The sequence below is a fragment of the Eretmochelys imbricata genome, chromosome 16, assembly GCF_965152235.1.
Source record: "Eretmochelys imbricata isolate rEreImb1 chromosome 16, rEreImb1.hap1, whole genome shotgun sequence".
In the NCBI taxonomy this organism is placed as follows: Eukaryota; Metazoa; Chordata; order Testudines; family Cheloniidae; genus Eretmochelys; species Eretmochelys imbricata.
The window spans coordinates 15,050,739-15,066,231 of NC_135587.1; the positions used below are offsets into that span (position 1 = coordinate 15,050,739).

Here is a 15,493-nt window from a genome sequence, read left to right on the forward strand (position 1 = left end):
TTGCTACCTATATAAATGGTAATATTAGCTACCATCATGAAGTGCTTTAAGAGCCTACAGAAGTGTTATAGGCTAAAGAAGCCAGGTAATAACTCACTGTCATCAGATTTGGCACATACATTTTGCCTAGTGTTCTATTAGTTTAATGCCCTGCTCAAATAATCCCATCCATTTCCTCCTGCATTTATTCAGATAGAAAGCTGCATATCAACTTGATCAAACAAGCCCCCAAAAGGCCTGTCTACAGGATTTTAACATGCACTGATGGAAACTGGTTTTTATTAGCTCTAGAAAGGCCTATAAAACAGCTGGATGATAGAGAATGGCTCAAGAGACCATCCTCTGTTTATAGAAGGTATAGAGGTTGCATTCCCTTGAGACCTTTAATAAACTTGAAATGCTTTACATATATCTACTTCAGAGTATTGAGAAGTATGAACCCCTGTTGCTGGCCCTCTAATTCACTTTCTAGGCTATCAGAACCTGCTAATGTTCTTGAAACATTGCAAATACCTGGTACAATCACAGGATGAGATTAAGGACATGGAACCTTTTGAGTACAAAAGTCCTGCCTGATCCTCCCTATTCTACCACCCCTTCCTGGATAGTACTACATGGGGCTGTGTAGCCCCTCTAGAGAGGAATGCTAGTATATACAGGGGATGTTAGGGTTTGTTCTGAAAGTCTTTGGAACAAGTCCCACTCTGCTGAGGTAGGGAGAAATACTGAATGTGGACACAGCTAGAGCCATTTCAGTACACCGCCTAGAATAAGTGATAAATAGCAAAGTGGAACTGGCACGTGATGTGGAAATGCAGGCAGAAAAACCTTTTAGCATCCAGTTACCAGCCACATGCAAATGTTAGAGGCCAGAGATACCTAAAACCCACAGCAGGGCTGTTTACACAATGACCTGTTATGTCTGGATCATGCTAGATTTAAAGAACTATCTGCTGAAGTTGTCATGTGTTGCAAGATCTGTTGGATCAGTGGAACAATTAAGCTACCCCCTCCAAATCAGGATGGGCAGAAAAGCAACAGGAACAGAGTTTGGGGGTGGGGGGGGAAATCTGAGGGATGGGGACAGTTTCAGCATATCTCTATCACTTGCATTGCTTCCTACCAAGGTAGGCTAGTACTGTTTAGACAAGGTTGAAGTCTTTCAGGTCTAGAAATCTTGGAGGTCATTTGTAGCAATCATAGTTACAAAGCTTTAAGACTGAATTGTGATCCAAGGTGGCTGGCCTTTTAAGCCCTCACAACAGCGGTTCTTGGGGATTTTTGTATTACCCGAGTTTGAGAGTTAAGTACCTAGCACTTCCACAGCTCTTTCATCCACAGATCTCAAAGTACTTTATGAACGTGGGCAAGCATTACTACAGAGGGGGAGAACTAGATACAGAAAGATTAAGTGACTTGCCCAGAGCCACATAGGGATCAGTGGCAGAGCTGGGTGGACTGTGTTCTAGTCCCAACTCCCAGTTTGGAGCCATAACCATGGAACCATGCTGTCTCCCCTTTGAGAGGCAAACAGGAAAGTGGGAAGTAGTACTTGAGCTGGAGGATTTTTGCATTAAATCATGTCTGATTTTCATGAATGAAAGCAGTCATAAAAGCAGCAAAAAAACTTTGCATTATTTCTCTGGAAAACTTTGGTATGGGGTTTATATGCCCCATCACACAGTTAGCCATAGGTTAACAGGAGCCTGAACCCAATTACAGTGATCACTGGGTGGCACCTGGAAGGGTGTTAGGCATAACTGGTGATCAAGCTGAGCTGGGTCTTCATAATAGAAGCACAGGACCATGAGAAGGAAGGCCAGGGAGGAGACCCAGGTGAGGTAGCTGGCTGCTTCTAAGGCTTCTGTCTCTTTAGCCTAAGAGAGGAGCCTGAAGCTGGGAGTCAGACTGGAGGGGCCTTAGCCAGAAGGCAGTGCTCTGAAGTAAAAAGCAAGCCAGAATTTTGCAGGCAGTAGCTTGAGCCTCAGCAAGAAACACAAGGAAGGCGTGTATGGAACCTGGAAAGGAAGCCTGGAAAGCAGAGGTCCCCAGGTCCTGATAGAGGCAGGGAACGCTGGGTGTGGGCAGCTAAGAGATAAAGGCTACAGGAGATGGTGATTCTCACTGCAGTAGGCCTGAAAGACAGTTGAATAGGGAGATGAGACAGAAGGTACCAAGACAGTGGGAGGCATGGGGTTCTGCCATAGTGAGCCCAAGACAAAGTTTGATCAAGTGCTGGGAGTTGAATGGGACTATAAGTACTGGAGGTGGGATTTCTTTGAGTGGTCTCTGTTGAAGATCCTGGGTGAAGACTTGGGAATCTTGGTAAACCCCAGGAAGTGAGGCTGAAGGGACTGGAACTTTGGGTATTGTTGTGGACTTTGAACTGGAGAAGCCTGGAAGGGGTGGGAACAAAAAATGTGACTGGCACAAGGGCCAAGTCATACAAGGCAGACTGCCCCAGGGGTTGGCAGGGGGTGCTAAACAGGAAAGCTGCTACACCATGCCCAGTCTCAAGCACAAAGGCATTCACACTTCCACATGTTGACTAAGAATTTTTCCTGCTGATAGCAGAATCCATATTATCTGCATTTAAATAATCTTAGCTACATCTTAGCCAGAGTCACCATAACAGCAAACTAGGGCTTCCCCGATATTTGGCTCTAGGCTATCAGCACTCCTTATTTATTAAAGCTTTTAGAGATCAGAACACTGAGGAATCCTTGGCACTCCCCTGCTGAGGCACTCTTCCCTTCCAACTGGAGAATTTCTTATCTCAAATTTAAGAACCTGAATGAAGAGTCTCAATCCCCCTCATTCCCAGAAGGGCTACAGATACCTGTTGTCAAGGTTCCTCCCCCACTCTGAACTCTAGGGTACAGATGTGGGGACCTGCATGAAAACCTCCTAAGCTTACTTTTACCAGCTTAGGTTAAAACTTCCCCAAGGTACAAATTAATTTTATCCTTTGACCCTGGATCTCCACTGCCACCACCAAACTCTAACTGGGTTTACTGGGAAACGTAGTTTGGACACGTCTTCCCCCCCAAAACCCTCCCAACCCTTGCACCCCACTTCCTGGGGAAGGTTTGGTAAAAATCCTCACCAATTTGTATAGGTTGTTCTCAGATCCAAACCCTTGGATCTGAGAACAATGAAAAAGCAGTCAGTTTTCTTACAAGAAGACTTAATAGAAGTAAAGAATCACCTCTGTAAAATCAGGATGGTAGATACCTTACAGGGTAATTAGATTCAAAACACAGAGAATCCCTCCAGGCAAAACCTTAAGTTACAAAAAAGGTACACAGACAGGAATAGTTATTCTATTTAGCACAGTTCTTTTCTCAGCCATTTAAAAAAATCATTAACACATACCTAGCTAGATTACTTACTAAAAGTTCTAAGACTCCATTCCTGGTCTATCCCCGGCAAAAGCAGCATACAGACAGACACAGACCTTTTGTTTCTCTCCCTCCTCCCAGCTTTTGAAAGTATCTTGTCTCCTCATTGGTCATTTTGGTCAGGTGCCAGCGAGGTTACCTTTAGCTTCTTAACCCTTTACAGGTGAGAGGATTTTTCCTCTGGCCAGGAGGTATTTTAAAGGGGTTTACCCTTCCTTTTATATTTATGACACCTGTGAACAGCTTTATGTAGGAAGGGCCATATTGCCATTTCCAAAACGGTCTCTGCTTATTCCCCAGTCTAGAAACTCCTGCCAAGCATCTGCACCAAGAGGGCTGGTGTGTTTGATTGAGGTCTCTCAGAAGCCATTTATGGTTTTTAGGTTGATTACACACCTGCTTAAAAGTCAGACCTCTTCCAGAGACAGCTGGCTTCACACAGCCTGCAGATGAATGGCTGTTGCATTCCCTTTAGCACTGCCTCCTCTAGGCTTTCCAGTGCTTTGGGACTTCACCCATTACTTCCACAGGGAAGGCATCATCTCCAAGTGTCATTGCACATTTACAGCTCGGGTGCTACTTCCTTAAGTAAACATCTCTCTCCCGCCCCAGTCTGCTCCATTTGACAGATTGGTAGATGGACTGCTCATGGCCCCATACCACACAATAGCTACTGAGTCTTAACACTAAGTCCTTCAATTCATGCATGCAGAAAAAGTTGAACAGCCTATTGCTTTGTCTTGCAGTCTTCCTTCTCACATGTGCTGGATGACTGTTGCAAACCCATGCTACAGAAGGAGGAAGAAGGGCAGCTGACAGACCCTGTGACTCAAGTGTATGTAAAAAAGTGAACTTTCAGATTTCCCTGAGTGTTGCAACACACAGTAGCAAGTTCAGAGGCAATGCATGATTTGTCACTAAGTGGATGAAAAGGCATCCAAGAGGCTGTAGTTCACATACAGCAGTAGTGGCTACTTTAATTTGCCTATTCTTGGCTCTGCTAGTTGTGTCCCATTTTCCCCCTCCAAACCTCATATGTTTCTCTTCAGGCCCCTCAGGATGTAAGTTACACCAGCTGAGAGTCCATTACACTGACGGGGCCAGATTCAGAGCTGGCACATACACTACACTAGTGTATCTCCTAGGAGGATAGAGGAAGGTGTAAGTTCACTTACTTGATTCTGAACACCTTAGAATTGCACTTTCCCCAGAAATCTAAACCTTGCTTTGGGGCCTGTATCTACCCAAAGTGTCTCCCATGTGAGACTACTTCTAGAAGACCCAGAATAAACTGCATCTAGAAGCAGCTGTGCCAGTATCCTATGACTGGTACACAAAAGCAGTGGGGAAGAAAACAGCACAGACATTATCCACAATGTTGCAGAAGGCCTTTTCCCCCCTGCCCTGGCACTGCTCCCTAAGGATGTGAGGTCTAGGGATAACCCACAACTCCTGAAGTCCAGCTGCTAGGTCCTTCTATATCCATTTACTGGAACCCGATTGTAAGAGGAATTGGTCCCAGGCCTGAAATAATTCAACTACCTCCTGGGAGTCTGTATGCACTGCACATTGCCAATTGGTACATAAGGATCAGCTAATTCCAGATTTTTCCTTTTCCTGTCCCCCAGGATGATGCTCATGCACCTCTGACCCACTTAAGTATCTGGGCCTGTTTTTGTGCAGGGAAGCCAACATGGTAAATGAATAATGCAGTGCAGTCTTCCACTTAGTGCTACTCTCACTCGACCAGGGAAGAGAAGAGTCATGCTGCATTCCAGGGCCTCAATAATTCATTGAGGGGTTGGGTTTCCTCTTGGAGGCTTGGGCGATCAGCAGGAATAATCTGTGCACTGTTAGTGCTTATGGAGACAGAAGCACAGTGAGACAGTTGATGGGACCCCTCAATTGGGGAAAGCCTGAATGAACAATGGGGGTTAGGAAGAGGGGCTAGCAGGGTCTGCACAGCAGCTAGAACAGCAATCAAACCCCTGGGGACCTGAACTGCAGCTTGCTAGAATCCCCATCAATTCTTGTGGGAGACAGAGGAGATGCTATACTTCCAGCATGGGAGGAAGTCCTTTTGATGCTCAGGAGTAAGGTATTAGACCATGTCCTAGAGATAGAGGTTCTGTCCACAGCCCTCATGGCTCAGGTAGCAAGACAATCACCTGTGGTCAAACATGGGATGTACCATTTTCTTTGGTCAAGTAATTTAGTGTCTAAAAGCTTCCCAAGGTGGGTCAGTGGCACCTACTCCCTGAGCTATACCTGCACCACATTAGTCATACACTGACATATGCAAGGCCTTGACATTTACAGCTTTAGCTGAGGAAGTTACAATCCCTTAGAAAGCCACACTGCCAAGCATCTGTAGAAGATTTCTGCCCTTTCCTCCTTAACATGGTGCTCTGAGAACATCTTGCTGTACAACACTCAAGAGGGCAGGCCCATGTGAGACTGGGGAAGATGAACTGAGATGTAAGGCAGAGTTAGTCAATGTAGGAATCTTAAATTTAGATTTCTTTACTTTTAGTGTTGCATTTTTACTGAGATAAGGTTTAAGGTGATATTCCCCACCTTAAACCTTAAACCAAGCAGCTTAGAGGCCTCTGAAATTGAAAATGTGGTCTTCCTCAAGCTACTGGCAAGTAGAACATGTGACAAGGCTATATCTTGGAGGTCCTACCAGTGGATTTTACACAGTGCCTGTGGCACTGTGGAAGCCAATAGCCCTTGGCTGCTGTGACCTCTGCTATTTCAGAGACCACCCAGAGGCTTAATAAAGTTTGACACCTAAAGAAACTAATCTAGGCAAGCTTCATCCAACCTAGGCAGTTCTATTACAGAACCTTCACACTGCACTCCCTCTGTGGAGCACCACTTTGAAAAATGCTACTGCAGCTCACAATATGCCCTCAAACTGAGGCCTAAACCCAGTTTGCATCAAGCTCCATACACAGCCTTCTTAGCCAACCATGAGTCAGAGCAGAAGAATGGGATCCAAATTAAGTGCTTGTGTTGAAATGATATGAAAGCCATTCACACTAGGATAGTCTTGCAGATGCTGATATAGTGTTAAATCCATTTTAAAATGCCCCTTCAATTTAAGTTTGAGTATACATTGCCTATATTTGTTACTGTCAGAAGGACCATTTGTGTCCGAACAAAACAGATAAGAGGCTGACCAAATTGCAAAAAACAGTAGCCACACAAGATCTACTTGATCCTGCTTAAAAGACTGTCCATTGAAAGTACTTCCTATACTTACTTTCATTGATGTTGGGAATGGGGATGCCCTTTTCAAAAAGGAAAAATAAAAAGAATTGAGCCTCACATCTGGCTGCTAGTATTAGTTGTACTACTGAGGGTTAGTGTCTCAGAGTTTATGGGTTAATGATGCACATTATGCATTATTTGAACTTTAACAGATAACCAGTTTCCATGAATATAAAAAAGTAAAACCAGGCACATCTGCCCGAGTAATTATTTCTAGAAACCTCTGAAGACCCTAAAGTGTGTTCTATTTGTGCATAAGAATAGAGAAACATCCACATTTGCTACCCTGGCAGAGAGACTAACACCAGCCACTTGTCTGCTTTGATGTTCAGAACAGTCCCTTTTTAATAATATTTGAGATTCCCATTTCTATGGCAACAGAGCCCACTTACAGATCAGTCCAGGGCCTCACCATCTCCGAGAACCAGCATGTCTGTTATTCTGATCAAAGGAAAATTAACAGAATGAACTGTCTGAAGACTGTCAACAACAAGCTGTGCCAGAAAGCATCTCCCACATCCAAAGTGTCCTCCAGAATCCCAGTGCTCTGCATCCAGTCTCTGGAGCAGGAAAAGCTCAGGATAGTCCATGAAGCTCAGGTGGTGGCAATTGTGGTGCAGGAGCACAGCATGGACTGTGGTACAACTCCATGCCAGGACCAGGCCTCATGCAGGGAGGCCAGTGCAGTACTGGGAGGTGTTGCGCTGTTAGGGCCCTCCAACATCCACAGCAGAACTGTGTCAGCACTAGAGTTTAGCCATAAGTACTGCTAGCAAGGTTATGGGACTGGTGTGCTCAGAAATTTTATTTTAAGGGTGGGGTAGGAAGACAGATGTGTTATAGGCAAAACACTTTGGATCGCCTGGTGCATTGGACCCATTACATGAGGAGTCCTTTCCCAGTCAGTCTATCCCCCGCCCCCAATTTATGGAGCAGAGCAACAGTTGATTATGCTGCAGTGTTAAGTGGTTTATTGTTTCTCAGACTGAAAGCTTAGTCAAACTGTAGTGCAGTCTTTTACCTATTACATAACCAACACAGCTTACTGGTCTGCACACCAACAGAGTAAGATCACACCTGTGGGGCTCAGCTCTGCAGGGAGGGAGCCTTTCTGGACTGTGCAGTCAAGCTAATGAGATGGGGGGAGGCAGGCAGGGACATAAGGGACTCCCTCACAGCAAGGGAAGGCAGCTGCCAGAGAGCTCCTGAGCCATTCAAGAAAGGAACCCCATTTGCTAGCAACTGCCTTCACCTGCAAGCCTTCCACTAGTCTTCTTCAGCCTCTTATTCCAGGGCAAGGCCAGGGCACTCTCCCTAGCTGCTGTGCTGAAACTCAGATCTAGTCGCTGCCTCCTGCTCTGTCTTTCTAAAGGGCAATAGCATAACAGTCAAATGAGGCCCACTCAATGTTGCCTTATAGGGAAGATGAGGAAGGAAGAGACTCACCCAAGATGCGATAGAAAACAAGATGCCAAGAAGGGGACTAATTGTCATGTAAAATTTACCTTTTCTGCCAAGATGCTGCACAACTTCAGTACTGCTGAAGCCACCTCTGCTTGAACCTGCAGTATCTGGGGCCCATGGCTTCATCTACACTGGGAAATTTACAAGCCCTCCTTGCTTCAGAGGAAAAAGCAAACAACTTTGCCTATGTGCAGGGGTCAATGGCATTCAGGGACCTGTTGTAGCACTATAAGAGTTCAGCAGAAGTCGGTCACAGCTCTGGTTCAGCTCAGCTGATTTTGTCTATGTCATGAGGCCAGACTTTTTACACAAGACTCCACACACAATTTGATGGGGGCATGGTGTGGTTGTATTTGATGCAGGATCGGATAAGAATCGTTTTTACATTATGGACACAACCAAGGGGTATCCACCTTTAAGGGGGAATGTTCCTTTCCCACATTCTAGTTGGGGATGGAGATTCTATGGGAACAGGAGTTAAAGCTCCACTGTCTGGCTAGTGGTTCACTCTCAGACAGCCTGTAACATGAGTGATAGCTGAGTACATAATGGCTAGTCCATTTGCCTCCCAGCCACTGCATTTCCAGAAACATTTTGTTAAATGCCTTGAGCAGCAGGAAGCAACACCAGGTGCTTTACAAAACTGAGTTCTAGTCTAGCCAACTCAGAGTCCCTTCCCCAGGAAGTTTGCTGTGCTGAAGAAAGGCAGCTACAGACCTGCTCTCCCTTCCACTCCCTCAACCGTAACAAAACAGCAAAGATATCCGGGGGGGGAAAAAAAAAAATAAAAAAAAAAATCACATGCTACCTCTGCTCACAACCATTTACCCCTTGGTGGGTGTATATATCTGCTTGTCTGGCACCATGATGTAGGAGACTATGCTGTGACTAGCTTTTTCATCCAAATACCAGGGCTCTACTTGGACACAACTCAAATGGGACTAATCTCACTGGTACATTTTAGGGGGAGGGTTTTTCATGAGCACTATTCAACACACCCTATCCTCTCCCACCTACCAAAAACTCAGAGTCACTCCCCTGGTACCAATTGCCCTATGCTGCTTTGTTTCTTTTAATTATGCCTGTAATTAATGTGAATATTCATATTCACTATATTAAGTGGGCATAGTAGCCAAGAGAAATGATTTATAAACTCCTCTTTGCGCACTGAAAATCACTGATGTGAAGAACTGCTGATTCCTAGGCTGGCTCCTTCCTACACCCTGTACAAGTCTTTGATAAATGATCTTTAGAAGGCCTTCCAAATCTAAACATGCCATATCTTGGTAACAAAGGGAAGGAGAAATGTTGCAAAGATATTTGCATGAGAACAGGATCGTTAAGCTTTCCATCTGCTCCTTATTCTGTACCTGAACTATTTGTCTTCTCACTGCATCTGACTCATTGCCATAATAGACATGTTTACAATCAACTAGCTTCTTGAGGAGCCTGCATTCTTCTGTTGACCTGAAGAGATTTTGAGCTTACAAAGAGCTCTTCATCTCTCACCAACAAAAGATATTACTTCACCAACCTTGTCTTATATCCTGGGTCCAACATAACTACACCACTGCATGCATTCGCCTGTTTCAACAGACAAGTATAACATACCTACCCAACCCCCCCCCCGAAGTTAAGTGATAGAGAGCGCCCAGGTCCTACATCAGAACTGTCTTAATTACAGGTTTCAGAGTAACAGCCGTGTTAGTCTGTATTCGCAAAAAGAAAAGGAGTACTTGTGGCACCTTAGAGACTAACCAATTTATTTGAGCATGAGCTTTCGTGAAATTGGTTAGTCTCTAAGGTGCCACAAGTACTCCTTTTCTTTTTGTCTTCATTACGTTTCAGTTCCTGTTAAGCCAGTTTAAAAACTGAACAGAAAGTTCCACAGACCCTTTCTTGAAGGCTATAGGCAGGACATGGGAAGGAACAAGTTTCAAATTGAGCTGAAGCTAGTCAAGAAGCATGGAGTCTTACCACCTACTACACTGACTGGGGTTGTGCAACTGGCTACCCTTATAGAACCAGATTTTGTTCAACTAAGGACCACTCTGAAAACATGCCAGGAGGCAAACAGTAAACCTAGTTTGCCAAAGCTGGGCCATGTTTCAGTCAGTTACCCCAGCATTCAGTGCTCACTCAGATCAAGCAGGATTACTGCATGCCACAGCCCTTCTACAGCTGTAGGAAGGGAAGTCAGACATTGTTCCAAGTTCCCAGCAGGGTACTTGCAGGCATCTGCTATTTGACCTCTTGTACAAGAGACGATCTAACATCACGACCGATCTAGTGTGACTCCAAGAGCAGGGATCACTTCTCTACTTCAGACAACCTTGCTTTACAACTGCTCTCCAAGAACATGGGGCAAAACACAGCCATTTTACCACATGTATGGGCACAGTTAAGACCATCATTGCAGAGCTAAAGCTTCTCCTTAAGAGTTATGATTTAATATTGCACTACAGCACCTCTAAAGCAACTCAAGCTACTGTTAGTCATCCTCCTCCCTCTTGCTCTGCCACCCCTTTTCAAGCCACCTCTGTTTAAAATGTGAGGTCTCTGGGATAAAAAGGTCTTTGTGAAGTGCCTTGCACATTTCCAGGTACTGCATGGACAATAAGAAAAGGAGGACTCGTGGCACCTTAGAGACTAAAATTTATTTAATGCTCAAATAAATTTGTTAGTCTCTTTGAGCACTGAATAAATTTTAGTCTCTAAATAAATTTTAGTCTAATGAGGTGCCACAATTCCTCCTTTTCTTTTTGCAAATACAGACTAACACAGCTGCTACTCTGAAACCTGCATGGACAATAGAACTCTGGCTTACTAAACTTGTCAAACAAGGCAGCAGCCTGCTGCCCCCTGCTACCAAAGGGGATGTAGTTTACTTAAGCCCTTCCTTCTCAACGCTCCCAGTTTGTTCACCATCATTCAAGACATTGCCCAAAGCTTGGTATTCTGTGTGTGTGTGTGTGTGTGTGTGTGTACACACACACACCCCCCCCTTATTCAGAGAGTGGAGTTACAATTCAGATATAGAATACAAGCAAATCACTGATAACACCAGCTTTAACAGTTTCTCTCTGATCATAACCTGCACTTTAGTCTCTTCATTGCACGATTTGTCACTTACTTTGCCTTTCTATACAGCCCTCCATGCAAGAATCTCAAGATTATATACAAGCAATATAGGGCTTTGGTGCAACTGCACCTGCAACGATGCTGAGTTCTGAGTACCCCATTTCCAGAATGGAACACAGACCAGAGGTGGGATAATAGTTTGAAAAACAGCAACAAACTGATGAGTGGACTAACTTAGCAGGAAGTACCAAGCAAGCAATTTGGTGGTAGAAAAAAGAATAGGAACTCAAATCTCACCCATATGCTCTAGCATTAATCAGTTTCCTCTCCAATGACCTGAGGCCCACCACCATACAAAGGAGGGTGCCAGCCTTTAGGAGTTTTGTTCAAGCTGCTCTTACTCTGGGGCAGGGGAAATTCTTCTTGCCTGCTTGAAGCAGACACCACAGTCCGACCACCACTCACATGCAGGGACTCAAAGCTGCTTTACAATAAACAGTCACTGGAAATGCTAAACTGAGGTTACCCTCCCTATTTCTCATTACAATCCTAGCCCTCTTTTTCTGGCATTCAAGGGAAACCAGAGAGGCACCTTCTTCAGGGGTAGAAGAGGATTTGTCTAGTTCACACTTGACCTAGAAAGGTGTAGACTGGAATGCTAGTGCCTACCACATAGGCAGCTTCCCCCACAAGTGTTCTCAGTCATTCCAATACTCCCACTGACACAAGGAAGGAGTCACTTCCCTTTGATACACCCCCAAAGTGTCTTAGAGTGAATGTTATATATGCTAGTCTGTAGTAGAGGCTAACAGGAAGAGTCTCCCATACAAAAACCCTAACCATAATTCAGGATGCCTACTAAGATGGAGAAGCCATAGGAATAGAGAACAATGTTCATAGTCAGGATGCTTATACAGGAGGCTCTTGGTTTTTATGTCCCCCTACTTCCCCCCACTCCTGTCCCAGCATTTCTAGTTATGGGTCTTGCTAAGAGCCGGGTCATTCTACATGCCAGGCATGGGGAGTGAGAAGTCCACTGTCATCTTTCCACATACTCCCAGGCTAGGCTTCAGGGGCAGGACAGAGTAGCGTAATGGGCTCACGTCTCCTTCAGGAGCAGGATGCCCTGGGGCATAAGGATAAGGAAAGAATCTACTTGACACACACACACCCCGAGTGCGCTGCAGCCGTGCCCCAGAGACCCCCCCCGCCCCAAAGATTCAGCCTCACACTCGCTCTCTTTGGGAGCCAGCCCCCCACACAACACGGGTTCGAGCCAGAGGTTTGCCTGCTGTAGCCCGAGGCGAGGCAAGGCAGCTAGTTGCAGGGGGCTTCACCGCACCAGGCTGCCAAGCAGGGGAGGGGGGAGGCCTCCCCACCCGCTCCTAGAGGCGGGGAGGCCCGAGGCGACACAGAGCAGCGGGGGCTCTCTCCGCCTTCAGCCCCTCACGGGCCAGCCGGACGCCCCAGGACTGAAGACGCCGCTTTCCAGGGAGGAGGGGACCCGCCACCCGACTGCAGAGCCAGCGGGCCGCGAAGGGGGGCGGAAAACCCCAGGCGTCACCAGAGTGTTTTCGGGGGCCGCGGGGGGAGCTGAGAGCCCCAAAACAGCCCCTTCTAGGATCCCCCCGCCCGCCCCGCGGGGATGCGCACCCGGAGGGAGCCCCGCCACCCCTCCGCGCACCTGCACGGCCCGGCTGAAGAAGACCCCCGCGTCCGAGGCCAGCTTCTTCATGTTGAAGTCCATCTCCCCGCGCGCCGCCGCGGGCGCTCAGCTCCAACGCCTCAGCCGGTAGAGAAAATTAGAACGAAGCCGACTCAGCCCTCGGCGCACCCGCCCCTTTATAGGGCCCATCGACGCCCTCTGGCATCCTCGCGGCTGCCTCTTAAAGGGGAAAGTGCCCGGCACGCCACCCCCTGAGGGGCGGCCTCGCTGTGGTCCTGTGTGCTATGGCAGCTTCGTGCAAGCCCAGGCCGAGGGCCATGGACGCAGCGCCGGAGTCCTATTGGGCAGCTGTGTGGACTCTGGGGTAAATAAGGAACCTCAGGATGCAGCTAGCTGACGCTGCCCTTTTAAGAGAAGCTCCTCCCCTTTCCTTCTCAGCCTGCCAATCACAGTCAATCAACACTATGTATGCAGTCCCACAGGGAAGACTGCTCATTGCTGCTCAACCGCACACTCTGCTGCCGCCGCTGCCTGGCCAGGGCAGCCAGCTGATTGGTCCGCCCCGGAGCAGCACGCTGTTCTGATTGGCTGGCGGCGGGCTTCGGGTTCCTCCGCCTGGTGGCTGTCAGGCTAGGCTGCGGCGCGTAGGGGAAGGAGACGCTGCCCTTCCGAAGCCATGGGATGTGCCTGGGTGAGAACGGCTCAGCCAGGGCTGCGGGCTCCCCCTGTTGGGGGTGGTAGCGCCCGGGGTGCCGGGGGATGCGGACTCTTCCATTCGCGCGGAGGGGAGGGTTACTGTCTCTCTGCTGTAGGGGGGACTCGATGGGGCCAGGGGCAATAGGGACCAGCGGGGCGAGCAGCCCCGGGCTGGGTTGGCGCAGCCCCCCAGCACCTCTCGGCCCCCCGGGACAGCTGCCCGGGGGCTGCCCAGCGCGGGGCCGGGGGTTCGTGCCGTGCTCGCTGCGCTGGGGATCGGTGGCGGGCCGGGGGGGCTGGGGTGCGCCCTGGGGACGGGGCTGTGCCGCGCTGGGGTTTGGCATGGAGCCGCCACGGAAGTGGCCGATTTGCGCCGGCCTCGGTGGGGTTTGTGCCGCTGCAGCCTTGGTGGGGAGGCCAGGGTTAGACGCTAGGGGAGCTGGGTGCCTTCATAGGGCAGGGAGGTGGATGCTGCACCGTGGAATTGATTCTGGGGCTAGAAGGAGGCAGCCAGAAAGGAGCAGCTTTGGAGCAGCGTCTGTGCAACACTGAAAGTTAGGAGGGGGCAGCAGCAGGGTTAGGTTCCCACAGTGGGGTTCATAACAGAGCACTGCGGGAGATGCCCCCCACTGCTAGAGTTTATGGGAGTTTGTGCTGGGGAAGTATCTACCTAATGGCTTATAAGAGAGTACCCAAGGAGGTTGGTGACCCATGCTCAGCTTTGTATTAGGGCACCTCAGGCAATATCAGAAAGGGTTTCTGGGGTACGGTATCTGACTTACTGTGTCCCTGAAAATAGTTTGCATCAGTTTTAAATTTATGCTTTATAAGTAATTGAACCCAGCATCCCGCAATAATGGACACGAGAAATTAAATCGCCTTAAATTATTACAATAGTAATAAATCAAACCATAAAACAAAGTAATTCCAAAAGACCTGACCCTTTAAAATCCTTAATTTTCTCAAAAGACATATTAATTGCCTTAAGCTTATAGCCCAGGAGGGTATACTGCATTCTTTGTTAACTTTTGTCTAGGACTCTACTGGAATGTCATAAGAAAATAACTGTCCTATACTTTGTTGCTTATGCTTTCTCTGCTGATATAATTGAAGCAATATGTGTTGCTGTTGTCTGTGTTACCAGCCTCCAGAGTTGGGTATCAGATGTTTTTTTTAAGTTTGAAAATAGTAAGACAGTTTTTGGCCTTTGGTCTCATTACATGCTGTTGCCCTTTAGGCAGTTGTTACAGTTGTGATCCAGTTATTATTTTTCATTGCTGCTATCAGTATTTTTGGTGTTCTTTTATATCTAATTCTGCCATTTGAAGGTCACGTTTTGCTGTTCCAAACAGATTTTCCTTTTACAGTCCGAGTAACACCACTGCGCTTTGGCTTGTGCTGTCTGAGGCAATGCAGAGAAGGCAATCCACGCTTTGATAACTTGCAGGCTGGATTGCTGTAACCCATCACTCTATGGATTAGCAGATGCATGTACTCAAGTCCTGCATGTATTCAAATTCTCAAGTTGTTTTCTCGATATATATATTGACTAAATTTTGTATTTAATACAAAATTGTTCTGTTGCCATGGAAAACATTTCTATCTGTTTAGACCTGTGTATTCTAGACCCTTCCTACTTTTCACTTTCATCTGCATTTAAAAGCTACGCTTATGCATAACTCAGCTTCCAAATCTGATTGGCTGCATCCTGGAGGCTCAAAGATCTTATGTCTAGGTCATTGGACTTGGTTACTGTGGGCTAGGAATTGTTTTACTGAACTGGTTTAAAACATGACAAGTTTGGCTTGTTAGTGAAACGGGGCCAAACAATGGAATAACCAGATTTAAAGAACATGCTTTAGTCAAGGTACAGACCAAGGCTATAATATTTAACACATTTTGGTGATAC

At 47.0% G+C, this 15,493-nt stretch overlaps 2 protein-coding genes across 6 annotated transcripts in view; one reads left to right on the top strand and one right to left on the bottom strand.

Moving 5' to 3' along the window:
- The window catches only part of SH3GLB2 (SH3 domain containing GRB2 like, endophilin B2), a 39,947-nt gene extending 26,896 nt beyond the window's left edge, over window positions 1-13,051 (bottom strand). The window contains exon 1 of one of the 4 annotated variants that reach the window (XM_077835731.1): window positions 12,907-13,051. In XM_077835731.1, coding sequence (XP_077691857.1) covers window positions 12,907-12,969 — 63 coding nt within the window. In that variant the 5' untranslated portion in view covers window positions 12,970-13,051. The remainder of the gene's footprint in view (window positions 1-12,906) is intronic. The other 3 variants (XM_077835729.1, XM_077835730.1, XM_077835728.1) reach the window with 3 other exon arrangements.
- A 476-nt stretch (window positions 13,052-13,527) lies between these two features.
- The window catches only part of MIGA2 (mitoguardin 2), a 30,791-nt gene continuing 28,825 nt past the window's right edge, over window positions 13,528-15,493 (top strand). For both annotated transcript variants that reach the window (XM_077835884.1, XM_077835885.1), the window contains exon 1: window positions 13,528-13,579. The gene's annotated coding sequence lies outside the window, so the exon portion shown is untranslated. The remainder of the gene's footprint in view (window positions 13,580-15,493) is intronic.